Source organism: Vulpes lagopus, chromosome 8, assembly GCF_018345385.1.
Source record: "Vulpes lagopus strain Blue_001 chromosome 8, ASM1834538v1, whole genome shotgun sequence".
Classification (NCBI taxonomy): domain Eukaryota; kingdom Metazoa; phylum Chordata; class Mammalia; order Carnivora; family Canidae; genus Vulpes; species Vulpes lagopus.
The window spans coordinates 102,620,706-102,636,849 of record NC_054831.1 but is presented as its reverse complement, the minus strand read 5'-3'; the positions used below and the strand labels follow the sequence as shown (position 1 = coordinate 102,636,849).

The 16,144-nt window shown below is 40.0% G+C and overlaps 1 protein-coding gene across 1 annotated transcript; it reads left to right on the top strand.

Annotated features, from left to right (window-relative positions):
* The first annotated feature begins 13,042 nt into the window (after positions 1 to 13,042).
* On the top strand, positions 13,043 to 14,615 carry LOC121498112 (DNA primase small subunit). The gene has a single exon (XM_041768114.1). It carries the CDS (start codon positions 13,081 to 13,083, stop codon positions 14,335 to 14,337), a length of 1,257 nt encoding a protein of 418 aa, XP_041624048.1. The 5' UTR covers positions 13,043 to 13,080; the 3' UTR covers positions 14,338 to 14,615.
* The last annotated feature ends 1,529 nt before the right edge of the window (positions 14,616 to 16,144 follow it).

The window sequence follows — 16,144 nt, the reverse complement described above, 5'->3', positions numbered from 1 at the left end:
CAAGGAAGCTCTGGGGAACACAGTGAAGAAAACATAGCCTGCTTTTTTATATACCCTTGATCGCTTTTATAGCCATTTCTGTCAAGAACAGAGCATGACTCCATTCTACTAGCTGTTAGGATTCCATGACCAAAAATTCATTCTTGACTTTCCTAGGAGTGGCAACTGGTGTCTTCTTGTGCATTTGAACTGACATTTTCATTCTTAATCCACACCCTGACACCCTTTCCCCATGTCTTCATTCTGTTGATTCACAAAAATCCAGATTTTTTTTTAATAAGTCACAACAAGAAATAGTTGGGCAAAAGGAGAAAAGATTAGAGCAGGAAACAAACCAAACCAAACCAAAGCCTAGGATTGCAAGCCACTGCTTTCACATCAGATGAACGATCCATTTTGTAGGCAAAACAAACTGTACATGATATTCCAATGTGCACTGACTGTCCCTACATAGTCACTCATCTAGGCCAGAGGAGGCTCCCTGCTTGTTTTGGGTTGTTCAGCTGAAAGAAAGCAAAGCAGGTGACCCTCTGCCCAAAGGCTTCTCCAAGGATCAAACTGTGTACACGACTTCTTGATTCCTCTCCAGCCTGGCAGAGAGCTGCTTGCTGGCATTGTGAGGAACTAAAGACTCTTGAGGAAACAGGTGCTTGGCAGCCTTTGCAGATCCCCCTAGTATCCACTGCACTGTTTCAAAAGAGGTGGCTGAGGTACTTCTGAAACTTTTGGGGGGGCCAGTGATTGTCACAGCCTATAGAGCACAGCCACAAGACTCTCTGTTGGGATGGCTATCTGAGACAAAGGCAGCAGAACCATTCTTTATTGTGGTGGTGAAGTCCATTATATACCTACCACAGGAAAATAAAGCCCATGTTCAAACAAATAATCTAAAAGAACAGAGTTAGAGGCAAAATGATAGTCTACCTGCTTCTCCCACTGAAGTAGTCTCCGAGCTAATGGGTAATTATAGAAGCCAGGCCTTCCATTTCCAAATTTGGATAGTAGGAGGCAGATGCAGACGAGGAGAGGCTCTCATGGCAGCAGTTCTGCATACCTGGCCATAAGGCTCACCTTCAAAAATGCTCAGGGGTCCACGCTGCACTAAAGCCTGTAGGAATCAGTACTGCCAACCCAGTTAGAGTGTTTGAGATGTGGAGGCCAGTATGGGAGCCCCGTTCCTCCCAGGATGAGACCTCATCGCCCCTCTGCTCCTGAACCAGGAAGAGGCAAGGCTCTGGAGGAGAACATGGGATGAAGGAAGGTTGGAAGGGTTAGGGTGGAGAGGAAATAAAGCACCTTTTCTCACTCCGCGTGGGGAACACAGGTCCCCCAAAGCCCAGGGAGCTTAGGGCTTTGTTCACATCTGTACATACTAATGATAGTGAACTTAGCTCCATCTTAGGAGAGGAGCAAATGGCTGTCAGAGTGCAAGGGAAGAGTAGTCATACCCAAACCATGAGGGGAGTGGGTGAAGCCAGCTGCTTATTAGACTTGATAAATGTCCTGGAGAACTTTCCAATGTCTTTGGTTCAGCGAACCCAAAAACATATGTCACCAAGGAACTTCTTTATTTGCCTTTATTTTAAACCCTTGTGTATTTTTAAGACAACGGAGTCCATATGTTCCTGTTTCATTTACACTTAACTCGTTAAGTGATGTTTGGTGAGTGTCATTTGATGGATGTCCAGAGAGTCTCTGTTACCATTTTATATGAGCATTTTGAAAGGTTTGCATTCAGAATCCAGGAGCCAGCTAAACCAGATCTGAACAGGACCCAGTTTGGCTTGAAATTTAAAATTTTTGAGGCTCTGTTGGATCAGATTCTTGGCAAAAGCCCTTCTCCTGTCCCAGATTCATAGCCAAAAGGCTGCTGTGCAAGCCCAGCCCCGGAAAAAGGGTTAAGGGAAGTGTGTCAGAACACTTAATTGAAACAACAAACCCAAGAAATGTCTCAAACAAATAAAATGCCCAAAGGAAAAATTTCATTTTAAGGCTAGTTCCCACTTGCTCTCATAAAATGGCAACTAGAAGAGCAACGATCAGATTGAATCAAGATAGAGAAGGCTTGATGATAAACAGCATTTGTTAGGATGTGAAACTCCAGTTTCTTTGCTCAGGGAGATCCCATCAAATGCTTTGCATTTTTCATTAAAGGAACCAAAAAATATAAAGTGTTTGATGGGATGTGTATAAGCAATGAAAAGCAGAGAAGAGTATCATTGACAAGCCATAGCAATAAATAATTTTTAAACATACAGTATGCCCTGGCTAGAGAGAAGGAAACGGGGACTCATCTGTGATTCACATATGCAGGGAAAGCAAGTGGTCTTTCCTTTCCGATACTCTTCTAGATATGAAAGAGTAAATGGTCAACAAATCAGGCATGCTCTCACAAGCAGCTCACAGTTTAGTGGGGGAGACAGAAAAACTAAATCAGGCACCGTAAGAGGCAATATCTGATTATAAATCATGATGGAGACATTGAAGAAAACAAGAGGATGATATGGGAGTGATGAAGAGGAAAGCTAACTTAGTGTGGGGGGTCTGGGAAGGTCTCTCTGAAGTCGGGAAATTTTAAGAGGATACAGAAGAAACTGGTATGAAGTAGAAAATGGGCCAATTAGCAGGCAAAGGAAAATGTATGCACAAAAGCCCTGAGCTGGAAGTTGGTCAGAGAAGGCAGCTGGGAGCTGGAGAGGAAGAGCACAACCAGATGATGCTAGGTTTTTCCATCTTTAAAGCTGGTGTATTACATTTTCTGGACTCCTTTCCCCAAGCTACATTATCTGCTTGGCTAGTTGCTCTTACTTTGTTTTGTTTTTCCCCTGAAGCTCTGTACCCTTCCTTTCAAAGCTATCTTCATACTTTTTTTTTTCTTGCACCTATTCTAAACACAGCTTTCAGATCTCTTCATCCTCTTAGACAGTGGTTCTCAAAAGCCTGGTGGTCTCTGGACTAGTAGTATCAGCATCACCTGAAACCCACCTGAAAGGAAAACATGGGGAGGGGTGGTAACAAACATCTGAAAGCTGGGCTGGCACTCACGGAAAACCTTCTCATTCTCCTAGCGATCACAACGATCTTGCAGAGTAACAGCCTCATGCAAGGTTGCTCTGAGATCATGATAAAATGAGACAAAACAAGGTCACTTCATAATTTTATCTGAACACAGACAACAACAAGTTCATCGAGCAGCTCACAAAGGACCAAACACTTCTACTCTTGGCCAAGATGAGTGGCTGCTGCTTCTCAACCAAATATAGCTTCTCCTCTTGCTAAAGATAAAATTTATTCTAAGGTCCTGTCATAAAACTTTCTTCATTTTCTGACAACATCCAGTATACACCAAGCTCCTGCTTGCTTAAACTTTCCCTTTCCTTCGAATCACTCAACCAAAGCGCAAATCCTATTGTGAAGTCTTCCTAACACCCTTACACTAAGACATCCAGGGCTCCCCAAGGTCTGTGTTCTCCCTCACTGCAGTGGATGAGAGACCCAGCTTGTTTAACTACGGGTACGTTCCCTGTGGTCTTTGGCTGAAGGGCACTGCCACACGGGCTCCACCTCGGATGTACTGAATCAGAAACTCGTGGGGTGGAGTCCGGCAACCTGTACTTCAAGAGCCCCTTCAAGTGATGATGCTCCAAGGCAGTGGTTCTCAGTCTTGGCTGCCCATGAAGATATGGGTGCCTGAACCTCTCAGATATCCTGATTCAATTGGCCTGGAAAAGGGTTGAGAAATCTGTACATGTTTAAAAGCTTCCCAAATGATTCTGTTATTCAGCCAACGTTGAAAACTGGTGCTCCAAAACAGTGATGTTGACAAGAACATCATTCAAGGCGAATGTCTGTACCTGCGAGGCAATCCTATGGGTCATTTAGCCAATTGCTGCAGTTTACAGACAATTGCTACAGAAGTCACTGCAGTGCGCACCTTGCAATCTCTGACCTGACACTGTGTCTTTCCTGCCACAGAGGGTGAAGGCTGTCCTAAGGGCCTCTGGTCTAGTGCCTTGGTTTCTCGGTCACACACCAGCAAACTTGGTCATGTGTCGTATCTTCTCTCATACCTAGCTGCCTCCCTTCTTTCTCTGATTGCACAGAACGCTGCTCAGCCACACACATGGGATGATACACATGGGGTCTGTATGTACTAACATGTCCACATCTCTCTATCAAGAGGCATGCTATTTTTTTCAGTCTCAAAATAACCATAGCTAACATTTATCTTGCACTTAACTTTGTGCCAGTCATGAGGTTAACAATCCTTACCCCATCCTAATGGGGTATCGTCTGTGTTTCACAGATGAGGAGACCGAGGCAGGAAGAGGTCGTGTAGCTAGTCCAAGTCACACAGCTGGAGAACCGATGGAGCTAGCTTTCCCATGAAGCTGCTGTGCTCCTAAACCCACACTTCTAGCCACCGGCTCATTTCCTCATTCAGATGGCCACATCTCCTTAGTCTGCTTCTCTCTAGCGTCTCCATAATCTTCTTTGTGTTTCTTGACTCCCCTCCTCAGCATGATGTTCCCAAGCCTTTGTGGGGTAGGGGTGAGGGGTTGAGGGGGGAAGGAAGGAAAAACTACTACCATGCTGAGATGTCTGTCCTCTCAAGAACAACAAACTCTTTATCTAGGTCCCACCCCCAACCCCCCACCGCCATTCCCCTCCTCAAAGAAATGTCCTTCTCTGTCCACAGCTGTAGAGCAAAGGAAAGTGGTCTTGCTTAGTATTCAGACAGTATGGCGCACATTCAAACTGCTGACCTGGCACAGAGGGCCCTTTCAGGGCTTGCGAATGTTTTAACTGTTTCCTGCCCCAATTTGTGGGTTATAGTAACATCTTGGAATAATTGTGAATAAAACATCTGCTTATTTGTTCAATATACTTTCTTAAATCCTGTCTATCAGCTTCTGCATTTATATCTTTTCAAATCTACCAGAATTACCAAGGGACTCACTGTCATGTCTGCGAGACTTAGCTCTCCATGAATATCGTAACTTGGAATGAATCCAAGGACTCAAAAAAAAAAAAAAAAATCCAAGGACTCAGACATAGTGGCCCTTCTGCCACCTAATAATAAGATTCCTTAGAGGCCAGTGGTAAAGATGAAATGAGTTAACTATTTAAATCATGCACAAAAGGGCATGACACGTACTATTTTTCCAAATCTAATATTAACTTTTATTTCACATTTAAGTATCTGTGAGATTTGAATGTGTCTTGGCAATGATGATTGGTGTTAAAATTATAACTGACTTGGGGGGGCATCTTTCAATCTTTTATTAGATACAAAAATGTTAGAAAATTCTCAATAAATGCTATTCATCCTCCTCCTCCTTCTCTTCCTCTCACTCCTACGTTATATCTAAAGATGACCAATCCTTATCTGGCATTGAAGGATAAAAAATACACAGAAAGTCCTTTCTCCAGGTTGGGTGACCAGGCTAGTCCTTTTTCTCATAAGCTTGGAGAATAGTATGCACTGGTCACTCTTTTAGTCCTGAGATAGAAGGTAATGCTCATCCATTACCTTCTCTTGTAGGTAGGATTGTACCTATACAATCAATACTGAGAGTCTCCTACAGGCCATGGACTCTGCTCTGTATTAGGGATGTAACCAGCCTTCCAGAAGCACACAGAACAGGACAACAGTGCCAAGAAATAATTAAGAACAAGTGTCCGTACACCATACGTCCTCCCACCTCGGGAGTGTTAACAGCTCATCTACCTCAGAGTAGGACTTGGAACTTCTTGGGCCACCTTAGAAAAGCCAATACAATGCTATGGTAATGAAGACTTTTCAGAGAAAATGAAGAGAATGTTCAATGTTATACTACAGAGGAAAACTCAACTAAAAAAACCTAATTAGACCTCTTTAACTTCCTTAAATTATCACTTTAATTGCCAACGTCATTTTCCTCACAAACTTTTTCCCACTGATCTCTTTCCATTCTCTGGCTCCCACCCATTTCCTTCTACAGGATGGATGGACAGCCCCTTCCCAACATACTTTCAGGTCAGCACACACATATGTGCATGCGCATGTGTGTGCACAAACACACACACATGCCTTCATCTCCCTGTATCTTTTCCTTTTCTCAAAGATCTTTAGCTCTGCTTTGATTCCTTCAAATTATTTACATCCTCACAACCCATCAGCTTTGTCCACCTCCTAACATTCACCTTCTCCAGTACATAAGAGGATTTTAAATAACTTTTCACCTGACACAAGTGTGTCTGCATGTACACACAGGCACATGAGCACACACATGCACTGGAGAGACAGAGAGAAAATAGGCAAATAAAGGAAAATATAGTAAGTGCCACTATAATGGGTAGATACAGAATAACACAAGAGCAAAAGCACTCAAGAGCAGCTCCCTATCCTGATCCCAGGAAGGATCAAGCTCTACCAGTTGTTCTCTGTATCTGGGGATGTCCAGGGAAATTTTTAGTTGTCACAAAGAGGGCATGCGGTACACAATTAACATCATCTAGTGAGTAGAGAGATGCTAGTAAACATGCTACAACGCACAGTATAGACTCTACAACAGGGATTCTTCTGGCTTCATATGTCAGTTGTGAAATTGAAAACCCTGAGTTACGCACTTCAGCACAAGTAGCAGGTGGCTGCAGATTTGAAGGAGTACAAATTTCCCAGAAAAAAGAGTGGGGAGAAGAAGATGCTATCAGAAAAAAACTGCACAACGGGATTTTACCAGACCACTTGGCAAGAATTTGTGAGAATGCTTTCAAACATTTATAGGAAGTTCATCTCTAAGATGTGTGAAGTCACAAGAAAATGTTGCTCCCACCAAAAAAAAAAATCAGACAATTGGAAAATCATTATCATTTTAAGCCCACCAGAGGGCTGAGATTGCAAAGTAACCTGATGAACTAAAAATCCAAAAGTGGACATACCCCTCCTAGGAGAGACGGGAACCATGGCTGTTTTTATCTCTGGTCAAACACAGAGAAAAGGAAAAAATAATCATAAATGAGGGAAAGAAAAAAATTGAGTTTCTAAAGAATTTTTGAAGAGTTAAATATGAGAACTTATAATACAATCTGAGAGATTTTTTTTTCTTTCTTACTTTCTGACACTACAAGTCAGTCCAGTCCAGGTTCATCTGGTATATTTCTCTAAAGATTTGGTTTCTTTTCATTAGAGAGTGGTACTAGAAAATAAGACCTGAGTGCTGATATTTATTTTTCACATTGTCATTTTATTTTCCTTTAATTCTTTAGCTGTATTTATAAATAGCTGTTTGACATCTTGGCTAATGTCAGCATTTGACTGATGTTTTTCCAGAATAAGGTTCGTACTTTCCTATATCTTTGAATGTCTCAATATTTTGTTTTTGAAAATTGCATATTATAGATAACATGTTAAAGCAAACCTGGATTCTGATGTTCCCTGATGAGGATTTTGATTTTTACTCACCTGGGTTTCATTTGTGGAATCTGTCTTTCCAAAGGTGTGCAGCCACTGGTATATCTGCTCAGATTTTTTTTTTTTTTTATTCTTTTCATTTTTTTCACCTGGCTTGTTAGGGGTTGCTCTGGAGTCTACAGAGTGTCTCTTTTGGTGATTGATCAGCCGGTGATAGGGCAGATATTGTGCTTAAGTGTTTCATCCCGAAGATACCTACCCATTCCCGGTGGATCTCTTGGTAGATTGGGAAGTATACTCAAGGTTCAGCCTTCTGTGAAGTCTGCCCCAGCTTTGACCTTCTGCCAGGACCTGTCAGGTCTCCCTTGTATGTGTTAGGAGTTAGAGATGAATGAAGATGGGATATATAAAGAGCTTATACTTTATGACTGTCTCTAGGATCTTTTTGTTTAACTTATGGCTGGTCCATCATTCTCACCAACTGAGGCCGCAACCTCGGGCTAGCAGAGCTATGCATTTCTCTTTTTTGTTGTCTACCAAGTTTATGACTTTTATTGACACACTGCCTAGTATGGGTCTCCTTTATCTGCTCCAAATAATGGAAGCCAACTGAGCTTACTGGTTTTCATTGCCCCACTGGGGACTGGCCCCCCTCTCACGATATTCTAGCACCAAGGGAGATGGAGCCAGTAGTAGATGAGTACAGCTCCAGGCAAGATGACTGAAGACTTCCATTGTTCTTAAAGCTCTAGCAGTTTTGTGTTTTGTTTTAATGGAAAAACACCATTCAATTTGTCATTTGTCATTTGCGGGCAGCCCGGGTGGCTCAGCGGTTTAGCGCCACCTTCAGCCCAGGGAGTGATCCTGGAGACCCGGGATAGAGTGCCATGTCGGGCTTCCCTGCATGGAGCCTGTTTCTCCCTCTGCCTGTGTCTCCGCCTCTCTCTCTGTGTCTCTCATTAATAAATAAATAAAATCTTAAAAAAAAATCTGTCATTTGCCTTTGCTTTGGTCAATTTGTCAGGCATTAAAATGGGTGTCTTTCTGACAATTTGGCCCAGTTTTATGCTTTTGGTGGTGAAGAATATTAGCCTGTCTCTTCACCTCACTACTGCCAGAAGTCTGTCCCCTCTGGTTTCCCAATAATTTTTGTAAGAACACAATTATAGTCTCATTTAGCAGAGGAGCCTTGGAAGACGTGGACTCAGTGAATGCAGTGTCTTATTAATAGCAGACACAGGTGACCTGATTATATCTTACAGTCTGACTGACGTGGGCAACAGGAAAAGAGAATGGCTACATGAGAGAGAGGTCTTCTATAATTTTTTTTCAGAGTCTCTATCTAGTGAGTAGTTTCTCTGTTGTATCTCAGATGAACATCTAACAAGAAGAACCCACCATTCACCTACCCTGGTTCACTAATAATCCCTAAGTCCCCAATTAATTACTCCTTTTCATAGTTGTGGAAAAGAGCAGCCTCAGTACGTCTTATATCTGGGTCAAAGAAAAGCCACAGAATGGATAGTGAGGAGCCTGTTCTCTTAATGGGAAAATCCAGTGGTTCCACGAGTTTTGAATTTCATAAGCATGTTGTTTTTTGTTTTGTTTTATAAAATCAGGGTCATTTTTACTTAACGAATTAAGCACATTTTTAAAAATTATACAGGCCATCATCTATCACCATCATTAAAAAAAGATAGCCTGTCTCCTCCAAAATAGGAAGTCTTTGATTTCAATAAAGCTTGTAGTTTTTTCTTATTTTTCCATGTAAGGCAAGATTTTCAGCTGCAAATACCTCTCTGAGAGAGGAATAAAAACCTATTTCTGGGTTATACAACCAGAGATCATATTCAAATATACTTGCAGATAACTCCAGTGGAGTCCACCTTGCCTGAAGTTGGCATACACATTACAGATTATGTTGCAGAGATTAGACATGGGATGTTACCACCAGGCCATTAGTCACAGCTCCCTCTAACATAAAGTTTTGCTTCACTTCCGTCTTATCCTGAGTTCCCTAGAAAACACAGCCTATGGCAAAGCTTACATGCTTACATTATGTAAACTTTGATTTTGATGAAATCACTGGCCATATGATGAACTCAATCTCTAGCCACTCTGGAAATCAGTGAGTAGGGCTGAAAACCCCATCCTCTAACCATGTCAGTTTTTCTGGCAAATGACCCCATTCTAAAGATATTTAGGGACCCAGCTTGAGTCACCTCATTACTGTAAACTCATATGTGGTCCAAATGGGCTCTTTATGAGTAACAAAAGACCCTCTGGTGCACTCAGAAATTCCCAAAGGTCTTTGAAACTGTGCCAAAAGAATAGGAACCCCTGGAGTGAGCATGTGCCTCCTGGAGGACAAAGACCAAATAGAGTTTTTATTATATTACAGCATGGATGAGCACAGAAAACTGGGTCTAGTTCAGTTACCAAATGGGTTTCTGTGGCTCTTGCTTCTTCTTCATGTAACTGGCTTCCAAATAGAAATTTCAAAGGAACGGAGTGATGAGACCAAGGGCATATGCCTGCCACTGGGCATATGGATTCAAGTATTCAAAAGTAGGGAAATTTCCACAAACAGAGGACATGTTCAAATGTGTCAATTGTCCACTGTACTGTGGATTGGCCCATTAAATTTTTATTAGAGTGCCCCCAAACTGCTTTTTTTGGGAAAAAGATCATTAGACCACAGAATCTTTTCAATGAATCACTTTGCTGTTCCTGCTATAAAAGGGACACGTTCTCTTCTTTGTGATTATCTAACTGTATTCATGTCTTCAAACAGGACTTCAATACAGTTGACTTTTCTTTAGACTCAGAGTTCAAACATAAATTATTTGAGGCAAAAGGTAATGATACCGTTAATTTATCTCATCTATATGTGGATTTAGGAAAGAGAAGAATGCAAGCTAAGAAATAATTTGTATTTAACTATGAAGTTCATATTCATTGATAATGTAGTTAGTATGTAACAGATGTCTCTCTCTTACATTAATACCAAATTTCACTGCAATGCTAGCAGATTAAGGATTTTTATTCTCATTTTACAGATGAAATACTGGAAACTCTACTATTAAAAAGCTGATCACAAAGATGCTCCATGGAAGAACAATGATTCGAACCCAGGACAGATGACATCAAGGCTGGTGCTCTTTTTAATCTCTCTGTTACTTTTTGGAATGTTAAGTAGCTTCTAGATACTCTAGGAATCTAGACAGAGTTTTACAGCTCTGTCTTCTTTTAGGATTTTACAAAATCAAATACTCTCAAGATGGAAATAATCCTCTCAAATGCTCTTCTAGGAAGCTAAAGAAGGATTCCCTTCTTCCAGTGTGGAACAGAGTGATCTCAAATGCCACTTCCGTCCTGACTTGCACTTGATGCACTACTGTGTTTCTTGTTCTTATCAATATTAATAATGGAAACATTTACTAACCTCAGCTATTTTCTAGGCTATTCTATTTTCAAATAGCTCTCATTGAATCTTTCTTTTCTGGTTCATTTTGGCCCTTGCCTGCATGCGACTTTATGGTAGGTTTGCATCATTTGGGAAGTGTGTGTTTCATCTCATTGAAAAGATGGTCCTTGAGTGAGGGGACATAACTTGTTGTCCCCACACTGTTAACCAATAGCTTGCATTGGACCAATATTTCCTGAATAAAGACTCAGACTGTCTAATGAATGACAAGGAGCACTGGCCTCATGTAAGAATTATCTGTTTGTTCCCTTTGCTGTGCAACCTTCTCAACCTGAATATGAAGTCACTTATCAATAATGCAAAAATTATGAGGGTGACTGGTTAAAAAAAAAGAGTGCAAACAGGGTCACTTCTGACCTGGAATAAGTAGGTATCCTAGGGCTGTGACAACAGGGTGACTTGGCACTGTGGACACTTTTTTTTTTTTTCCAGTGTAACTGTTTCTCTCTGCAGGGAACAGAGGGAGGATCACTGTAATACTGAGTCCTTTCTATGAAAACAAATAAATGCAAAGAACTTATAGTAAGAGCACTTTAGCTGTGCTAGTAGTTCCATTTGTGAAAAAAAAAGATTTAGCAACAGATGTGAGGCCTGGGAGTTGCAAGGGTAAGTTGCTTCACCTTCTTTCTAATACTCTTTAGCACAATATTGTTTCCATCCATTTTGGTTCTTGACTTAGCACATTATCTGATAGCAATCTCTCACTCTTGCAAAGGTCTCAACAATCGAAATAAGCTTTCTTAAAAAGTTAGTGAGAGCTGCTTTCAAGACAATGTCAATCAGTAGTGTCTTGCTTAGAACTGTCCACCTATCATATGTTAAGTAGAAAGAATAATACGGAATTGAAGCAATGGCTGCCATTTGGCTAAGGCCAAAGGATTTGTAGCTAAACACATAGGAAGACACTTGGTAAGGGAGAAGACAGTTTCAGCAGCTCCATGGAAATGTATCTCAGATCCACTTGTCCTACATTCTTTAAACTCTAGATACGTCAACAAGGCAAGACCAATGATTTTCATCAGTAAATGTGAGGATTCAAAAAATGTGCTTGAGTGGTTAAGACAGTTTAAGAAGGAAAGAATAGTCATCACAATAAATGATGCTGAAGCAACTAGATACCCACATGCAAAACAATGAAGCTAGACTTCTCCTTAGAAAAAAAAACAAAGGAATAAAAACATAGGAGTAAATCTTCATGACTTTGGGTTAGATAAAGACTTTCTAGATATGACACTAAAAGCACAGACAAAAAAGAAAAAGAGATAAATTGGACTATCTTAAAATATAAAAGAATTTGTGTTCCAAAGGACACCCTCAAGAAAGTGGAAGGAACCTGGAGAATGGGAGAAATATTTGCAAATCACATAGTTGTTAAGAGATTTGTATCTATACTCTATAAAGAACTATTACAACTCATCAATAAAAAGATAATTGAATTTAAAAATGGATGGGGCACTTGGGTGGCTCAGTGGTTGAGCATCTGTCTTTGGCTCAGGGTGTGATCCTGGGGTCCCATATCGAGTCCTGCATCAGGCTCCCCACAGGGAGCCTGAGTCTCCCTCTGCCTGTGTCTCTGTCTCTGTGTGTGTCTCTTATGAATAAATCTTTTAAAAAAATTTTTAAATGGATAAAATATCTGAATAAATATCTCTCTGAAGAAGATATAATAAATGGCCTATAAGCACATGAAAAGATACTCAACATTATAAAGGATGTAAACATCAAAACCACAACGAAATACTAATTCACATCCACTGGGATGGTTAGTCAGAAAGACAGATAACAACAGATGTTGGTGAGGATGTGGAGAAACTGGAGCCCTTACACACTGCTAGTGGGAATATAAGATGATGTTGCTATTCTGGAAAACATTGCAGTAATTCCTCAAAACACAGAATTACCTTATAACCCAGAAATTTCTCCTAACCATAAACCCAAGAGAAATGAAAACATGACCACATAAAAATGTGCACACAAATGTTCAAAGCAGCACTGTTCATAATATGCAGAAAGTGGGAAAGAAAACAGAATGTCCATCAACTGAATGGGTTAATCAAAGATTATACATCTACACCACAGAATATTATTCAACATTACACCTTTAAAATTCTTCAAAAGACAACGGACTATTTAAAGCAAAAACAGTGCTTCCCGCCAATTCTTGCGGTCCTCCTGCAGAGGTTGAGTCCCGTGCTCCATGGCGACGTATGACCCGGCCGAGCTGCCCGAGCTGCTTAAGCTTTATTACCGGAGGCTTTTCCCCTACGCCCAGTACTACCGCTGGCTCAACTATGGCGGAGTAATAAAGAATTACTTTCAACACCGTGAATTTTCATTCACGTTGAAAGATGATATTTACATTCGCTACCAATCCTTCAGCAACCAGAGGGATCTGGAAAAGGAGATGCAGAAAATGAACCCATACAAGATTGATATAGGCGCGGTATATTCCCACAGACCCAATCAACACAATACAGTAAAGCTGGGAGCTTTCCAGGCTCAGGAAAAAGAACTGGTGTTTGACATTGACATGACAGACTATGACGATGTGAGGAGATGTTGTAGTTCTGCAGACATATGTTCTAAGTGCTGGACCCTCATGACGATGGCCATACACATAATCGACCGAGCACTGAAGGAGGACTTTGGATTTAAGCATCGTCTCTGGGTATATTCTGGAAGGAGAGGTGTTCATTGTTGGGTCTGTGATGAATCAGTTAGAAAATTGTCCTCTGCAGTACGTTCTGGGATAGTTGAGTATTTGAGTCTTGTAAAGGGTGGTCAGGACGTTAAAAAGAAAGTCCACCTAAGTGAAAAAATTCACCCTTTTGTCAGCAAATCTATAAACATAATAAAAAAATACTTTGAAGAATATGCCTTAGTTGATCAAGATATTCTTGAAAATAAAGAAACCTGGGATAAAATTTTAGCCCTTGTTCCTGAAACAATTCATGAGAAACTTCAACAAAACTTCCAGAAGCATCACAATTCACTTCAGCGTTGGGAGTGTTTGAAGAAAGCCATCAGCTCTCAGGATATCAAAAATGACAAATGTGGGCACTGGCTTGAATTGGAAATCATGCTCCAGTACTGTTTTCCACGGCTGGATATCAATGTTAGCAAAGGAATCAATCATTTATTGAAGAGCCCTTTTAGTGTTCATCCTAAAACAGGTCGAATTTCTGTGCCTATTGATTTACAGAAAGTAGATCAGTTTGATCCATTTACTGTTCCAACCATAAGCTCTATCTGCCATGAATTGGATGCCGTTTCCACTAATGATGAGGGAAAGGAGGGAAATGAAGCTGAATCTGATATCAAACATAGAACCAGAGATTATAAGAAGACTAGTCTAGCTCCTTATATAAAAGTTTTTGAACAGTTTCTTGAAAACCTGGATAAATCCCGAAAAGGAGAACTTCTCAAGAAGAGTGATTTACAAAAAGACTTCTGAGGATAACAACTCTCCTCAAACCAGTGTAGATATCTTCTAGCTTCAACCAAGAATCAGATATTTCAAGAGCCATTTGATAAATATTGTAGAACCATAGATGTGTGCTCAAAGCAAAATTTCCTTTTCTTGAAAAATGATTATGTTGAAAAGATTCCGGAGACTACCAAAGGAGAGTGTCCAGCTTTCTGGAAGGAAGAATAATGGGAGAAATAAGTGGATTGCAGATACATTTGTAAAAGTTAATATCATACAAAGATAATGCTAAGATTTTTTTTATATACCTTTTACCAGTTGCCATATGTATTTTGATATACTTCTACCAGTTGCCACATGTAGGGGCAAGTGAGCAGTAATATCCCAAAGACTCTAATCTCAGCTCACTGGAGACAGCCTCCTAATTAATGAACTGAATGAATATTCTAGGTGCATGAGAGCTTTGTCCTTAAGTCTTAGACACTTAATTATACCTGGAGTGTGTATTTCATCACTTTTAATGTTGCTTACTGATATTTTTGTTGATCAGTCCACACCCCATTGCCCATCTTTTAAAAATCATTTTATACTGGGCATCTAGGGATCCCTGGGTGGCGCAGAGGTTTGGCGCCTGCCTTTGGCCCAGGGCGCAATCCTGGAGACCCGGGATCGAATCTCACGTCGGGCTCTGGGTGCATGGAGCCTCCTTCTTCCTCTGCCTGTGTCTCTGCCTCTCTCTCTCTCTGTGTGACTATCATAAATAAATTTAAAAAAAAAATATATATATATATATATATATACTGGGCATCTAAACATACGGAAACTTCAATTCAAAAAATATGTTACTAGATTACAATAGGAGATAGTAGAGTGTTTTTTTACAACTGTTGCATTTGTAGCTACCAACTTCCTTCCTCAGAAAACAATTGGATTAGGCTGCACCATAAAGCAGCAGCTTAGAATAACCAGTTTCACTGACATAAAACTTGTTATACTTGTCAAAACTTGTTATACTTCCCTTTCTACATATCCAGATACTTAATTTTAAAGGTTTTTTTCTACCATATTTAATTTTTTTTTCTGAAAGTGTCAGACTTCTTTTGCCTAGTTTTACAACCAATCTAAACAAAACAGTCATTCAGGTTTACAGTCCATCTTTTGAGAAACACTAAGAAGTCAAGCTATCAGGCTGGTGCATTCTGTGATTTATGAAAATTTTCCCTCCTTTGCATTTCCTTTAACATAGTTTTCTCTATAGCCACACAGCCTTTTTTTTTTCTTAATCTTTTGGCTTATATATATAAAACAGACTTTACAATGCAGTCAACATATTGCAATGCCTTGCATTTCCTTCTCGTTTCTAATTTTTTAAGAAAAAACATTAAAGGCCATTGTGCAAAAAAAAAAAAAAAAAAAAAAAAAAAAAAAAAAATAAAGCAAAAACAGTAACAATGTATTGTGGGCTTACACATTATCATTATTAAAACAAATGACAACAATAAGACAAAGTGAAGGGGAAGTAAACAAAAGATAGTGCTGCAAACTTTAATACTATTCATAAAATGGCATAATACTATTTTAAGTTAGACTGTGATAATTAAAGATGCATATTGTAATTCTTAGAGCAAGCAAGCATGTACATTCACACAAAATATATGATGGAAAAAAAAAGAAGAGATTAAGTGGAATAATAAAAAAGAACTGATGCTTAAAAGTAGAAAGAAGGGGGAGGCCAAATCAACCAGATTGGATAAATAAAAAATAAGTAACAAAATAGTATACTTAAACACAACCATGTGAATAATCATACTGAGTGTGAATGGATGACTTTTTT